Source organism: Sturnus vulgaris, chromosome Z, assembly GCF_052056855.1.
Source record: "Sturnus vulgaris isolate bStuVul1 chromosome Z, bStuVul1.hap1, whole genome shotgun sequence".
NCBI lineage: Eukaryota > Metazoa > Chordata > Aves > Passeriformes > Sturnidae > Sturnus > Sturnus vulgaris.
Genome location: NC_142283.1, coordinates 15,653,121 through 15,670,466, shown reverse-complemented (window position 1 = coordinate 15,670,466; position 17,346 = coordinate 15,653,121). Strand labels below are relative to the sequence as shown.

Here is a 17,346-nt window from a genome sequence, read left to right as displayed (position 1 = left end):
TCTTATCACAGCAATCCTCATATTCCAGTGTGAAATACTGGTTGCAGAAAGGCAATACTTCTAACAAACACAAGTTCATTCAGGTAGCCTTTAATTTCCAATATTATATAGCACTAGATTTATAGTATTAATATGCTAAAATAAGATAACCAATACAGTCTTAGGAATCAAATACCCATCTTAAAAATCTATCATTTAGGAAAACAGTCATATTTTCTCACCGTGAAAAAAATCTGCAGAATTCCCATATTTAATAAAAGCTATGATGAATTGTAACACTTAATAGCTACAGAATAATACCTAAAATAGTCTAATTTAAAGAAAAAAGGTTAACACTTACCATTACCACGAGTCAATATACATTTTCCTCAGATGCTTTTTGTTATGGACTGTCTGTGAACAGTTTGCTTTTCTAAGCTTATGAAGGATGGGTGGCTGTCTTACTAAGGCTTAATAGGATAACAAGTTCAATTCTTTTTCTTTAGACTTACCCCCTTCTGTACCGCCAAACCCAGCAATGATATGCGGTATATATATATCCTTCAAATCACTGAAGCAATAAAGGACTGCCAGTTATTTAACTCTTTACAGCTAAAGCAGGTAATAAAAACAACTAAATTACTTAGCAGCTACAAAATGTCAGATTTGTCTGAAAAGTCTTAATCAATCAGATTACCTAATTAAAATTAAAGATAAAAGAGGGAGCAATGTTCACAGTCTTGTTCCACTTCTTTTTCTATTTCTGTCTGCTAAGCTCAGAATCTGATTAGTATATTTAATTCCATGAAGCATCATGACTGGTCTACCTTTAATCAGCCTGTTGACATCCACCCGTTTTTCCCTCACATGTTGCAGACTTCAACGTAATCATTTACTGACTTGCCAATGCTCCCATAGAAAACATGATATTCAAATTACAGAATCAACACTGGAATGATTACACTTCTCACACATTTACAGATACCCAGAATGAAAAATGAGTTAAAAGAAGTATGTTTATTGAGACAAATGCAAAGTTTGTAAAAATACCACAGCCAGTAAGTATTATTATACTTACATACAATGCCATTACAATGCATGAGATTACAGTTTCATTATAAGTATCCATTTTGGTTTGTATTCAAAAACCTAATTATCTTCTGCTTCATTAAGCTACTATTTTTAATATCTATGAATTATAAAAATAGATAAAATAGGTAATATTTTCAAATTACGTACTGAATAGAAGATAGTTCTCTTTAGTACATAGGCAAACTGAGATAAAAGGCATCTCCAGAATTTTCTGCCTTGTACATCTGATGTCATGAGTATTCTTTTTGGTCTGATAGCCTTGTACAAGCAAGGGAGAAAAGAGAAAGATCCTTTTTCACAGCACAGAAAAGACCAGTTTTGTAAGTAACACTATTCTCTTAATGTGCAGCATTAACTTTGTGGCAAGAAACAGTCTGCTTCCAAAGCTGCTGCTGTCTTTTGGGAAAGTCAAATTACTGAGATCTTCTGGAGGTGTTGCCCAAACAATACTCCAGTCATAACCACTACACTCTGTTCAGCTGCTTCTATATTTAATTTGGCACTTTCCTAAACTGCTGTAGCTGCCAGATAACCACAGCATTTGGCTCTTTAATTTGACATCTCCTTTGTAGACTGCAAACAGTAACTGTCCTTCAGAAAATGTATAGGAATTTTCAAATTAAAATTCAAACCCTGACCTACTAACAGGGCAAATTAAGCAATAAAAAACCATGAAAAAATCTTTCCTTAAATAGATTAAATTTATCTAAGTAGTTTGCTTAAACAAGAGAAATTTTTCTTCTTCCCTGCAAATGGTTCTTCTATTGGTGAGGGAAAAAGGAAATGAAAGCTTCAAAAGCTTTCTCAAAAGCCTGGCTTAGATTTTGAAATCGTATAAAGACTAAAATTCATTGAAACACTTAAGTTATTAGACTTGAAAGATCAATAAAATATTACGCTCAAAATCAGGGATTATTTAAGTGTTGTTCCCTTCGTCATATGATTTTTTCCTGTTTTTCTTCATGCAGTAAAGTGAAAATTTTCAATTCACTTATTAGCATTGTAATTGCAGATATATACTGTTATACAGATTCTAAAAAAAAAAATTAGGCAGGTTAGGGATACTGTGGAGTTTCACTGTTAGAAGCACGTTTCTACAGCAACTCAACATAATTTTCTACACAAAAGCTAGTATTCCAATGGGTCTTAGTCATGGACATTTAATTACCTCAAAGTGATAAACTACTTATTTGTATGCTACCTATATTTGATCTATGATTTATCCTCCCTCTTCCATTTGCTCCTCTTTCCTTTGTTGCTCATCTCTCTAAATGTAATTACCAGAGTACTAGTTGAAACTTCCTTTCATTGCTTAGATTCCACCACTTTTTGCATACTTTCCAATATTCTCCTTTACTTTATGAGCAACCTGTGACTGATTAATCCCATTGTTACCACAAAGTCCTACTGGCATGACAGCTTTGCACAACTTGCCTTCCCTGTAAAAGCAATTTTTAAGGGACACAGTGTATGGTTTCCTTCTCCTTGCCAGACAACTCAAGAGATAACCTCATTGTTTTTATTTGTAGGTATGGCTGAAACAAGGGAGAGAATGAAGCCAAATAATACTCCAAGTCTGCCAGGAATGCTTAAAGTACTGTTTAAGTACTGCCTTACAAATAAACCATGAAAACTGCTGAATGACATGGATGGGGGAAAAAAAGAATAATCAGGATTTGTGTAACAGTTTTACTGATTCCAGATTGCTGAGAATTTTGGTAAAAATGTAACACTATTCACTGCTAAAAACAATTTAAATTTCTCCAAATAAACAAATTATAGAAGAGTAAATTTACATTTGTCACTATAATTGCACTTTCCTCAGGTCATTTGCATTTCTTTTGATATCACTGCAATGACTGCAGAATGTCACACGATGAACGACTACATAATGAAATTAATACTAAAACAGTATACTTTCCTTCTTAAAATATCAACATTATCTTAAATAACTTGATACATTAAAACCAAATAAATATTTTAATTAACATATTGCTATCCCAATCTTATAGCTGCAGTGAATATACTTCTTTCAACTGTAAGATTCATAATAGCAGTAACAATCTTAGCATCTCCATTTCCATAAAGAACTTTCTGCATATTTTGAGATATGTCTTGTTCTTCCTTCTCCATTACTCTATAATTTAATTTCTAATTATCAGAAAACGAAATGACTCACTGCCTACCATCAAATAAGTACATTATTATCTTATAAAAACATTATTACTCAGGCTTTCGAGGGCGGACTTCCAACATCGTTTTCAAAAACAAAGTATTGTGTTACACCTTTAAATTCAGGCTGACATACAGTTGGGTAAGTGCAGACCTAGTCAGAATGGATGAGTAAACGCTCTGCTTAGAGTTTTAATATAAATTAGGTTATTAATGTAAAAGATACAAAGTACCACATATTCACTATTTACAAATGCTATTAACTTTACAACAACCACAGTTCGTAAGGTTTTCAGCACTGAATGTAGATTTCCGTGACAGGTCAAATTTAAAGAATGGAGATGGGCAAAAATGAGAAAGAAATAATTAAGGCAAGTACGAGGATGTAAGTAGAGAATTTAAACAGCAGGCAAAGTCAGACAGCCTTCTTTGTAATGCTGTGACTCCTTCCAGTGTGGGAAGATCATATCAAACATAAAAAGTAAAAGAGCAAAAGGCATAATAATTTCATTTTAGAACAAAAAACAGCCTGTACTGAACAAGGCACCAATTTTACTTACTTGTTGCTTGCTTGCTTGGGATAATTATTGAGTTTTGTCCAAATTTAATTCAGGTCTGAAAACACCTACAAAAATTTGCGTAAGTGAGCTCTGGAACCAATGTAAAGGCTCAGAAAATCACTTGGTTTCACATTCACAAGACAAACAGTTCTAATTTATTCCTAATTGAGCATTCAATAGAAGAAGGAACTTAAAGAAATCAATTATTTGAATTAAAGATTAGCAGTCATTCCAATCCAATGTTTTATCAACTGGTGTGCAATTGCTCGACTTGGTGGTACAAAGAAAGAACGCTGGTTTCCTTTAATGAGAACTTCCACAACCTGCAATAAAACCAATTTTTTTATCTTTACAAGACAGCATGATAAACTATATAGAATCTAACACTGTATTATGCAGAAATTATCTTCCTACAATGATCTATCAGTCTACCACTGCTACACCTATTAAAGAATTACTGAGAGATTCTCCAAGGTAGATGCAGAGAAAGTCCCTCATTGTGTGAATTACAACATTTTTGAGCTTAATGTGCCTCAAAAGATATCTTCTTCTTAACAGAACTGTGGAGACAGCTAATATACTATTTAAGGTTTTTGTGAAGCCTTTTTTTGGCACCACCTGATGGTGCTCTACACCATGACAAATATAATTCTTTTAAATTTTACATGTAGTGCCAAATGAGATGTTTTCTTGGTCTTCTGAAGCAGTTGCAAGTAACATGTGAATACACTTTTAGCACGTTTTTGAAGTATCTTTATTTCAAGCTGTATGCCAATCTGCATGTGACTAGTTGTACTTGGAACTGATATTAATTTAAAATAATGCTCCCAGTGTTAACAGAAACACACTGAGATTGTAGATGACTAACTTTACCTTCAAGGTGACTTACAATCAAAACACTTGGAACTACTAGGCAGATGTCCAGTGTTATTAAAAGCTTAGCTCCTAAGTTGCCTATGGGAAAACCTATGAAAACTAATGCACAAGCAGTCTTCCCTTCTACTCATGGGCTGAAATACTTCAGTGAAAGTCTTTTCTGCCTCTCTTTTATTTGAGTATATTTTAACTACTGATGGAAGCTAAGTGTAGGATTTCTTATTAATGCACAGTAAACTGCATTTAATACCTCAAAAAATAAAAATGATGCATGAAAAAATATCTTCAATCCAATGAATTCCCAGAGTCCTTACTTTAGCTTCCATTCTCACAACAAATCTGGTAGTATGCTTGTTTGGAGAAACTGTGATGAATAATGCTATTAAATACTACTTCTGTGTGAAAAGCACAGGCTTGCTAAGGAAATGGCTTAAAATAACTTGGCTATCTCACAGAAGGGAAAGGTGAAGAGCAAACTGGCAAAAATGTCATAAAATGAGCTTGCAAGTAACTCAGACATTACTGTGAATATCTGTCTTTCTCTGGTGGTGTCTAACCTACAACCACAAAATAATGCAACTGCAGTATGATAAAATGAAGAGTACACATGCTCGTTCGACTTGCTGAAAAAAGCCAGTGTCTGTTGTATGCCTGAACCAAAACAGTCACAGACTAATCAACAGAAGAAGAAAATGAAATTGAACTTTACCTGTTCTCTAGTGAACCAGCGGGCATCCTCTATTTCATTCTTGTCAACTTTAATTTCTGTGGACACTGCAAAAGCTAAGCAGCCAATCATTAGGGAGGAGGGCATTGGCCATGGCTGACAAGAGACATACTGAACATGGGAAACTTTGACTCCAGCCTCCTCCTCTACTTCTCTTCGAACAGCATCGCTTATGGTTTCACCTAATCAAAAAGGGCAAAGAACAAGCAGCTCATGAAAGTACTCCAAGCAACAATCACATGCTGTGCTTTGAACTGACTCAAAAGATTTGAAACTGCCCAAAGCAATTATCTCTAAAGATCTAGTTCACAGGTGAGGGCAAAGACCTCAGCAAAGACACAGAAGTCTAACAAGGTAAAACAGCCAACAACAAAAAAATTGAACCTTGAAAATAAAGTGTAGTAATTTCCCCATAATATTTATTTCCTGAACTGATAATTCATCATACACACAAACCATTATCAGTAGACTTAAAATGTCAAAAATTGGGTAGAAAATACATAATTCCTATAATTATTCTTGAAACATTGATCTATTCATTTGTAACTAGCATCGTGTTAATTTCTGCATTTTCAGTGTGATTGCAACACCATGTACTACAACTGAAAAATCAGTATTTAGAATTAGAACAGTAGGAAAACAGAGATTCAGAATACTTGCTCAAATTTCTGCATGGTATTATTCCCTTTGCCTGACTCATTCTTCATTGCCTTAACACATGCAGACGATACTGTAAATTGAAACCTCAATGGAAAGCTTTGCTTCCATATCCACAGAAAACTGTGAATGTATGTGGGTGGAATGCTGATGGTCACCAGCCTACAGCTGCACACATGTATTGTACTATAACTACTGATTACAGGTTAATTAAAGGACACAGTCCTTCCATCAGAAATAAATACCTTGACTTATTTCAAATGATACCTGAATAGATTTGTTCATGCTGTCACTGTATGTCAACCTGCACACATTTACTGAATATATTTATTCACTATAATTTCACTAGTGATAAAGATTTATTCCCAATATAAGAATGTTTTACAGGTTGTTCTGCAGGTACTTACAATTGTAACTCATTTTTAACTATTATTGCTTGACATAGCTACCAAAATATCTATTTGTCTTTTTTCAGAATTATGCAATTTCTACTTATCTTCCAAAATCAATGAGGCTGTAAACATGTAAGCATATGCTTAACTTCATGTTAACTTTAGCGCTTACTTTTCCAATGCTAAAATCTTCTGTTAAATCAAAGGTGATGTGTTTTAAAACACATCAGAGCCAAGGTGATGCATTTTAAATTTTTTTTTCATTTAAGTAGCGATTTAAGACTACATTATATGAAAACAATTTATTATTTTTATTTTCTCAGGTTGCTTTTTGTTTTTTTAATAAATCAGCAGCTGCAGAGTATAGAATAAGCATATTTATTGTAACAACTCATCTATCAGGATGCAAACAACATCAATTTGAGATGACACAAATTATATTTCTCTGTAAAGATATAATACTCTTATTGAGAAAATATATTGGATAAAGGAAAATAAAATTACCAGGTTCTACAAATCCAGCAAGGCAAGTAAACATTCCTGGGGGAAATCTCTTCTGCCTACCTAAAAGGCAGTGGTTCCCATCTGGATGAATAACTTGCATTATCACAACAGGATCTGCAAAGGACATGAAACAAATATATTTCAATATTTGAGGGACTTAAATGCAGTAAAAACTTCCAGTCTATTCCATACCAATGCATATAAACGATACTGAAATCATAATTGTGTGCATGCCCAGAGTAAGCTGTTATTTCATTTCCCTTTGGGGGAAATGCAGGAGAGGAATTACCTGTAACCAAAGCACACAATCTTCTTAGAGCACCAGCAGTACTAACCTAGCTATGCATCCAGCATATATCAACAGTTTCTGCAGCAAACTCATTTATTATCACCTTCTCTTCACCACAGAGGTCTGAAGAATATCTTTTTGACAAAACACCAAACAACTAGACACTTTGCTGACAGTGCAAATACTGACTAAATACTGCCTACTTCCCACCTTTGATTTTGTTTACTCTTTGCTATCAGTTTTTCATATGATGCTGCACTTTGATAAATTTTCTCACTTCTCGTCATTGTATGTGTCTTTTTCTTTCTAACTTAGTATTTTCTCCTATTGATCTAAGCAACCCTATACAACTCATGTTCTTTTTATACAACTCATATTCTTTTACCCTTTTTACTGTCATCCAGTTTTAAGTAAAAAAGTAAAATGTTGCCTCTTATATGCTTCTGATATCTCATTTATACTGTTGGAATTCCTAATTGATACTGCTTGTTGAAATAAGGTTTGCATTGTCACAGCAATTCTGTAACACAGACTAGAGCAAGAAAGAGAAGCCTGAACTACTTAATCCTAAACAGAGTTGAGACACATATAACCTGTGGAGAAACAGGTATGAAAGACCTAGGAGAGAAGTAAGCAGCTGAAATAACTATAAATAGATTTACATGCATATAATACAAGCAAGCCACTTTTGAGTGAGTATTCTCACCAACTCTTGGATATGATGTATTGTGAACTCCTTGGAGACTGGGACAGTCTTCTTTTAAGCAAGTTTTCTTGTAACCCCCTTCTTCAATCCTGGTTGCACCCCCACATGTTGGGCAGAATCGGTAATAGTTGTGCCATGCTAGAACAGATCTCGCCTGGGCTATCACTCCTTTAAAACAATACATGGAAAATGCACAAAATCAAATACTTATTCATGTTAAGCTTTTAACAGCATAGAAAAATCAAGTAGTGAAGTTTAACACAAAAAATCAAAGTCAGAGTGTAGTTATCAAAGTCAGAATGTAGTTTGAATCATAATCATGTCTACAAGAGAAGTCAAGCAGTATGGGTTATTCGGACCTTTTTCTTTGCAGCACAGCAAATGCAATAGAACATCGTATTAAAGAGCTACAGGGCAATTTACACACATTCAGAATCAAATTCATCCAGATCAATATACCCTGTTTCTCACAGAAGTCACTTTGTGTAGGCAAACTGCCACAATTACATATATCAAGTCTTTCCCAGATAACAGTTTTAGGAATACAGGTATTGACATCATAAGGCATGGTTCCATTTAAACTTAAGGTTCAAGTCAAGTTTTCCCTTTATCCTTATGTAAAAATGTTGGGGGTTGAATTGTTCCCTTTTCTTTCTGTGGAATTTTTTCCATTGTTATGCTAAGTATTTGTGGCTACACCCCAGTAGTAACAGTTTTCTCTCGCAGGGGGGTGGCGAACAGGGGGAGACTGGAAAAGGAAAGGTGGGACAGGAGGGCCAGGGCACTCGCTCTTGGAGTGGAAGGAAGACGGCTGGAGCATCCTAGCATCCTCCCCGCCATCCCAATGCCAGGAGCCACATTCCCTGCTGTCAGACATCGCTCTGCTGCCTTCCCACTTCATCCTGCTACCTCCGGGCACTCTGCCGAGCCCCACGACCGACCCCGTGAGGGGGGAGTCTCTCCTCCATCCCTCTCAGCCCTGGGCCGCCGCCATCACTCCAGCCCTCTGCGACTGCGCGGGCCCTGCCCTGCCCCCAGCACCGGGAACTGAGCGCAGGGAGAGGGAGCCTGTGGCCAAAAGGGACTGGAACTGAGCTACACTGCTCTGTTCTGGTGTCAATTTTATAGCTGTTGTTATTTATTTTGTTTGCCTTGTTAGATATATTAGTCAAGAACTGTTATTCCTATCCCCATATCTTCTGCCCCTGATTTCAAAGTATAATAATTGGAAGGGAGGGGGTTGCTCTCTGCATCTCAGGGAAGGGGTTCTTGCCTTCCCTTAGCAAATACCTGTCTTTCAAACCAAGACAAAAACCAAAACTGCTACAACAGCAGTCACTAACAACATTTGTGGTTAATGTCCTTACTAATACTAATTTACTTTGGCATCCTGACTTTTCTACTCTTCCTTGTCAGATGAGTATCCAACACACTGTTATAAAAGACTTAGGTTCTCATTTCTTGTAATTAATTATTTCACTACTGAAAACTCACTAATGACAGATTTTTCCCTTTGTTTTATGTTTATAATGTTCACGTATGAATATTTAATGTTTAAAATCCATGATGATCAACAGGTCTTACAGTCTAATGCTGTAATTGCAGAAATAAGTCCTCTGCAAATGCACATATTCTTAAGTACAAAATTCTTCACAACACCACTACCAGGCTTTTAAAATAAAAATATTTCTAGAGCCACTGAAAACAAATTATTTCTTTGCAGTGATTTTTTTCTTTTCTTTTAATTATACCTCAGGGAATACCAAAGTGTATTTTTCTGATTATACATTTTGTACTTGCTCCATTTTATGCATCTTACCAGCTTCTTTTTCAGGTAACTGTAGTAGTGCTGGCATCGGCGGGTGAAGAAAGTAACAACCCTCATGCTTCTGTTTAAATTTTTCAGCAGAAGCACAATCTATGCTAAGAGCAAACCAAGCAACTAACCCATCTTCTTCATCTTGCAGAAGTCTTCCATGGCAAGCAGCCATCAGGTTCACATCAGACTGAAGTTCCACTCCAAGAAAAATCAAGGTACATTCTTCACTTTGGTTCATGCACTGTTCCACATCCTTGTGGTATAGCCTGCAAAGCTTTACTTCTGTTTGCTGTGAGCTCCCTCTTCCCTTACCCGAAGTAACCAAGGGACTTAGATTTGAGAAGACAATGTATACTGTATCTGGATGGCTTTGTTTTTTACTTAGCCACTTGGAATCTGTTCTTTTATCACTCCTTCTATCCAGAAGTGTCATGCCAAAATAATTTTCATACTCTTTCACATCACTTGACAAAAAACTAGGTTTCTGATCATCTCTCACATTAGCCAACAAATTAGCTATGTGTTTGTACCCCCAAAATTTAGCAATGTCCAGAGCTGTCTGCTTTGATTTATTAATGATGGATCTGTCACACCTGAAGAAACAGAAAAGAGATGAGGTTACCAGAGCAAATAAGTTCAGGAAGGGTCCTATTGCTGTATTATTGTTACTTATAGCATATACATCTGACACTATTAAGGTACAAGAACTTCTAGACACTCTGTCTATACTAGGATAATCTTCTGGCATCATGGTGACGAAATATAATTATACTTATTTTTCTTTTGCCTAGGCTGTATTTCACATTTTTGTTGATCCTTTCCAGTTTATCATTCACCAAAATTCATGAAGTAGTACAAAGGCAATGAATTAATTAAAATTCCACACACTGTATCATTAAAAAATAGGCTCAAAAACAGAGCTTTGGAAGTCAGGCTCTAAGTCTGTTCCTCATAACCAGTAATGACAATGGTTAAAAAAAAAAAAAAAAAAAAAAAGAAGCAACCTAACAAGCATTACTTTCTAGAAGCTACTGGAAGCAGCAACAAAACATTTACAATATAAATATTTTATTGAGATTAACTGGCTTGTTCAGCCTGGAGAAAAGAAGACTGAGGAGAGACCTCACTGGGGTCTCCAACATCCTCATGAGGGAAAGCAGAGGTGCAGGTCCTGGTCTTTTCACTCTGGTGACCAGTGACAGGACCTGAAGCCAGGGCTCAGGGAGGGTTTAGACAATGGTCTCAGGCACATGGGCACACGGTGGGATTCTTGGGATGCTCTGGGCAGCTACAGGAGTTGATTCTTGTGGGTCCCTTCTAACTCAGGATATTTGACAATTACCATAAAATTAGATTCAAGAATACAGCCTCTGGTTACTGACAGAAGCCGGTTCCTGTAGGGATCTTTTAGTTACCCAGATGTCTGTAAAGTGAAACATATAAAGGAGTGTTGCCTCGTCATATACATTTAAATACTAAAACCAAAGAGAAACCCGGACCTTAAATAGGTTGAGGTTGATTGGGAGGTCAAAATAACACAATTTAATTATTTGCTAATCCTAAACTGGTAAACAAAACAGAAATGTCACTAAACTACAAATTACGCAATAAATATGAGACTCATCAGTTTTTAAAACGAGAGAATGCCAGTAATATTAACTGTTGCTGATACACAGGTAACTGCACCACAGACAAGACCATTTTGAGATTTTATATTAAAAGTACAGTTTAGAAAAGTAGTCAAAATTTAATTGTATGTTTTTGCTGCTAAAGCAACTCCTCTCATGACCAGTAATAGGACTCAAGGGAATGGCATGAAGCTCTCTCAGGGGAGGTTTAGGTAGGCTATCTGGAAAATGTTCTTTATCCAGAGGGTAGCTGAGCACAGGAGCAGGCTCCCCAGGGCAGTGGTCACAGTGCCAAGTCTGAAAAAGTTCAAGAATTGTTTGGACAATGCTCTCAGGCACATGGTGTAACCCTTGGAGACAGTGCTGTGCAGGACTCTGAGTTGGACTTAATCCTTGTGGGTCCCTTTCAGCTTAGGATATTCTATGATTCTACAATTCTGTGATAAAAAAACAACTGGCTAGATTTCTAGAATTACTCTTTGTAATGTATATTATCTTCATAGACATTCATGTTTATATAACCACCAACTGTAATTGTCAAAAAAATATTCTAAGCATTAACTAAAAGGAGACCAGTGAGGCCACAGCATCATCTCATGAATTATATGCAACTGCCTCAGAGATTAATCATGAAAAGGACAGATAAAAGCGATATTCACTTTTTTTTTTAAAGGAAAAGTGTAACTTAAAAAACTATTATCCTATTTATCAACTGATAAATTCGCTAGCATCTCAAAAGATTCCTCAATACACAAAATCTGGCACTGAGATACTCCTCTGTGTACTGGAATGTACTGATTGTAGTAGAAACCAGTGGTTTATCTAAGGCCCCTCTCTGAGCCCCAGCACGGGCTACAGGTCTTGGGTATGACTGAAAAAAAAAATCAAAAACGGGTGGGATGATTACTGGAGGCTGCGGAATGCTATGCCTCAAGTTACTCATTAACTACAGAATATCTAAACTTCCTTTTCTCTGTAATTAGGAGTTCAGAAAGGAGCAGCCTGGGCTTGATTAACATTAAACTCAGTTAAACAAATTTGATTCTAACTTAGTTTTAAACATTTTCCATTTGAAATAACTTTGGAAAAGGTGAGTCTGTCGTGTCCTACTGAAGAGTCAGCAAATATTCTACACTAATAAAGATTAAAAATGAAGTCTAGAGAAAAGAATTTAAGTGGAAAAATCAAACACACCCTATTTATATTCAAGATAGTGGCTGGAATTAGGGTGCAAACTTTGTTCTATTCTGTTGGCCTCTGTGAAAAGTGACAACATAACCTAAAATATCAAAGGAGTAACTTTAGAGATGCTTGTAACTTTTAGACTTTCTCAGCAAATAGGAAAAGCATGAAGCAACAGCAGAACGCAGTTATAAACTGACACAGAACACATTTTAATGAGTTTTCAGGAAAATTCAGCCACTATCTGTCTGTTAAATTTGCTTCTGAGACAAAACTGATAGAGGCAAAAAAAGCGGGTGAAAAACAGAGCTCCGAACGGGCTCTACTAAACAGCTTACCCTTCTTGAAGAAGAACCTGCACAACCTCAAGGTGTCCATTTCTAGCACCGTACATGAGGGCTGTCCAGCCATTCCCTGCAGCCGCATTGACAAGGGACGGGGAGCGCCTGAGCAGCGCCTTTAGCGCGGCCGCGTCTCCGCGGGCAGCCAAGGCATGCAGCTCAGAAACCAAGCCCTCATGCAGGCTCTTTTCAAAGTCAGTCATGGCGCCAACTAAGTTGAAAAAAAAGAAAATGAACACGCCTGGGGGCATAGCCACAACTACTAACACGACCTAAGTAAAAGATCAAACTTTAATGCTGTACAAAAAATAAGTATTATTACCGAAAATACAGACACAACAAATTCTTGTGATTGGTGTGATACTGTTATCCCAAATCAAATCTTCGTCCCATCCATCTCCAAATAGAGTGACACTTTACCTTAACAATCAAAACCAGCTTTAAAGAGGCTTAAAGACCAAAAGGTTTCACTACGCATGCGAGAATGAAAAAAATCACGTCGTGGTTTCTAAACCAAACGCACACAGACAAGCAGACTGCTGCCGGGACCGCTTCGCACACAGTGGCAACTTCTATTCCCTCAGGGCCCGCTCCACTCCTTTCCCCAGGGCCGGGACCCGACTGGACAGCGGGACGCCCTTACCGTGCACGGCTCTGCGAGCAGCCAGGCCCCGTGCGCGCTCCCGCTGCGCCCGGCAGCGTCGCAGGGAAGCCCCGCCCCCGGCGCGAGCCCGAGAGAGACGGAGCGGGGCCGAACGGGCCCGAAAGGCGCCGAGCGTGCCCGAGCGGTGCCGAACGTGATTGCCCTGCCCGGCCCCTCAGGCGGGAGCCGGGCTTGGGACGCTGCGCGTTCCCGGAGGGAATCGCCGGTCGTTCTCTGATCGCTGCTGTCGGGGAGGGCGGGTCATGGCAAACAGCTATTTTGTCAGCCGGGCAGGAATCTCGGTGGTTATAGGGAAGCGATGAGATCGATTTTTAGCATTGCTTCGCCGCGCTAGCAGAAGGCAGGGGACAGTGGCAACAGAACGCGGAAGTAGTTGTGAGGAAGGTGGAGTAACTGATGTGGCAGGGGAGAAGAGTTAGCGGGGAAATTGAAGTAATTAGCTAGAAGCGTGTCCTGCCTAATGTCAGGAAAATTCTGCAAACGCCAGAGGTTTATGTCCAAAAAGAGGAATCCTTCAAATTTCTTTCGAATAAAGGGGGAGACTGCACCGGGGTACACGCCCTCGAGATTTTCTCTCTCGCGGTTTCGGAGGGCGCAGCCTCATCTCAAGCTCCCGGCCGCATATCAGCTTCTTCTTTTCCTCATTGCTGAAGCACTAGGAAGGTACAGCCTTCCCAAAACACCTATCACATATCCCCTCTTCAACCTACTGTCATTTTACCCCAAAGATCAGAAGTTCAGGCTTTGTGCAGACCCTTGTCTGTCAGGAGCCACGGTGTCTGGGCTCTGCAACAAACCTGCTGCCCGGTTAATAGAGGCATTAACACCCATTTCAAATATATTAACACCCATACCTTCACCCATCAAATTGTTTGTAAAGACATTAGCTTTCCTCTCTTTAAGAAAAACACTGGAAAAATGAGTCTATATTAGTCCTATAGAAACGAGCCTGGAATTTTCCTAGTGCCTTTGCACCTGAAGAATGCTAAAAAAAAAAAAAAAAAAGAGGTAGCTTTTGAGAGGTCAAAATAAAAGTATTGTACTGTACAGGGTAATCTTGCAAAACAGATTGCAGTTATTCCAGTCGCCTAAAGTTGGAATGCAAAGGTTAAGTTAAATCCAGTTCTTCCTTCAGTATTACATTACCGGTTTTCCCACTTGGATTTGTATTAATCGTGAATAACTAACTCATATGAATCTTTGTTTCAATGTTTTATTTGTGATATTCACCACTGTATTCAAATAATAAAATGATTGGTCATCAGCTTGTTTTTAAATGTGGCTCTCAGAAGCTCCATCAAGTTTCTGTTTTAGTAATAGAGCTTTAGCTTGAGATACCTACATATATAAAAATATGCATATAGAGAGGTATATGTATATATCCACATAACCTATTACTCAAGGGCAGTGTCATTTTTTATCTAGGAGTACTGCAGAAGTTTAGTAATGTATGAACGGGAATAAATAATACAATTAAGCAGGTTTTATGTCTTGCTCATGGTCTGATACACTCTCCGGGTCCTGACATCATATCACCAGTTCCCAAGGTCCATGATTTTAAGTACTTCTGGTGGAATTTGTGCCATCTTCCAGTGCATCCTTCCAAAAGCAGCTTAGCACTCCCTGTTTAAAATACTATAATAAATTGAATGTGACCTTAAAATTGTAACGTACTTAAGTTTGAAGTAAGTTTGAAAATATTTTGTTTGTCCTAATAGATGCTGTTACTTTGCTGGATAAAAGGTTACAAATTCTTGCGAATATGTAGATTTCTATTTAATAATCACTGTGCTGAATTTTCTAAAAGAAATTTAATATTTATTTAGAATGGAAATGTGTAATGGTAATTTGCTTTAAAAGCTGTTTTTATCTTTGGTGTAGTCCAGAGCTAAATAAAACTCACTGAGAAGGTCAATGTGGTGCTAGATTTAGCTGTGCCATGGTTCTTGAATTTTGTACAAAATAAACCCTGTACAGGCCAGTATTCATTTGACTGACTGAATCTGTTAGCTCTTCAGTAGTGGAGAGGTAAGGGTGTATTTGCAAGGCTTCAGGAGTCTGAGGTTGTCGGTGTGAGAATGGAAATGAATGCAGCATCACTAATTTACTCTGATCCTGAAAGAGATGGCTCTGTGTTGATAGTGACTAATGAGAGTATTTTCAAAATGTTTTCTGATTGCTGTGGACAGCAGTCAGGGAGTAATATCTGAATGCTGTGGTGCCCTATTCATTTGGTGCTGCAGCCTTTAGAAAAAAATTGCATGTGCTGTAAAGAAGGTACCTAAGTGCCATTGGGAGCATTGCAATGATTGGGCAAAATGAAGGGTTGGAGTGCCTGCAAGAAGTAAGTTGGCTGTACTCCTTTCTGGTCTGAGTTACCTTCTAAATCGCTTTATTTGAGTTCATAAACTGGTCTGGAAAATACTCCAATAGATCTCAATTAGGTTAATAGAATTATTAAAAATTATCTCATTATTTTTGTATTTATATTATCCAGATGTTTTAGAGTCAGAATCTGGATTTTAGTGTTGGTGTAGGTTACAAACAAGAATTATCTATTTTTAACTCTTTTCAGTGCAACAGTAACAGTACAACAGAAGGTTTGTTAGTTCTTCATTTGGGCTTGCACTTCATTCTTAACCTCTCAATTCCACCCATGTTTCATGTTTTTCAGAGTTGATGTGCTGGGTGAAGTTTAAAAGAAGCTCTGATTTTAAGTTGTTCATTGGAAGTGAAAAAAGTAAGACACTGGATGTGTGAATGTGGGTTTTTTTAGTATAGTTTAGTTTACATACATTGTCATTAGCTGATTGTAATGGAGTATGCCTTTTGCAATTCTTAGTTTCAAAATAAAATTTCGATTTGTCTCAAGGAGTCAAAGTTGTTATGAGGGAAGCAGTAATCAGTATTATGTGGCACTTCAGCATTCTGTAATAGTATCCTTTGATGTTGTAAACAAGGACTTTTGAACAATATGACTAGTGTCTTTCCTATGCACCTCCCTGATTCGTTTCCAAGCAGTCCTCCCTGGGAAACAATTGGGCAAATGCTAAAGGGCCTGATACAAAGCATCCATTGGCCTAAATACGAGTTTCTTGGTATTGAAGAAATGGAATCCTTTTGGTGGTGAATCGTTAAAAAAAACCCCCAGTATAATCACGGATAAAGACCCTCTAAAGTTAGAAAGTGGTGTGTTTATTCACCGGCGGGCAGCACGGGAGTCACCTCCGAAAGGCGTGACCGCCCTGAACAAGGTTCTTTGCCATCTATTTATTCCCCAAGATCTTACATGCAATACATCTGCATAACCCCTGCACCTCCCATCCCCATCCCATATTAAAATGAGCCCATTAGTCCTTCACACGTGGGCAGTTCTTCTCTTGAAATGGGTCAGTGGTCTCGAAATGGGTCAGTGGTCTCGAAGGATGAAGTCAGGAGAGTCTTCATCAGGTCATGGTGACCCTCTGGCACGATCCAAGGCCTCGTGCTTCGTGATTAACATTTCACTTATTTTATATTCTTCTACACGTAAGTTAATAGCAGATAATTATACCAATTAGCTCTTGCCTAAGCATCTAGTAATTATTAACCTACCATTTACCCACCTAACTTACATCTTGGTCATGGAAACTACTTCTACCTTTAGCAAAAAATCTTAACTCTTTAAAACCATGATTCAATGGGAGTTTTTACTTTCTTGTAGGAAAGAGCTGCAATAAAGCTGCATTGACAGTATTTGTTATGAAAAAATCCATTTA

The 17,346-nt window shown here is 37.6% G+C and overlaps 2 protein-coding genes across 7 annotated transcripts in view; both read right to left on the bottom strand.

Moving 5' to 3' along the window:
• Positions 1-3,870, bottom strand: part of LOC106853833 (uncharacterized) — a 47,361-nt gene extending 43,491 nt beyond the window's left edge. For all 3 annotated transcript variants that reach the window (XM_088155861.1, XM_088155860.1, XM_014877313.2), the window contains exon 1: positions 3,804-3,870. The gene's annotated coding sequence lies outside the window, so the exon portion shown is untranslated. The remainder of the gene's footprint in view (positions 1-3,803) is intronic.
• NUDT12 (nudix hydrolase 12) lies at positions 978-13,659 on the bottom strand. 4 transcript variants are annotated; one of them, XM_088155862.1, is made up of 7 exons: positions 13,568-13,659; positions 12,922-13,135; positions 9,774-10,366; positions 7,955-8,122; positions 6,960-7,073; positions 5,389-5,588; positions 978-4,126 (listed from the first exon to the last, which is right to left on the bottom strand). In XM_088155862.1, the coding sequence occupies exons 2-7, from the start codon at positions 13,125-13,127 to the stop codon at positions 4,016-4,018; spliced, it is 1,392 nt and encodes a 463-aa protein (XP_088011988.1). In that variant the 5' UTR covers positions 13,128-13,135; positions 13,568-13,659; the 3' UTR covers positions 978-4,015. The 4 variants fall into 4 exon arrangements, with proteins under 4 accessions (XP_088011988.1, XP_088011989.1, XP_014732801.2 ...); XM_088155863.1 differs by having other exon boundaries at positions 13,345-13,580; XM_014877315.2 differs by lacking the exon at positions 13,568-13,659 and having other exon boundaries at positions 12,922-13,538.
• Positions 13,660-17,346: the final 3,687 nt, after the last annotated feature.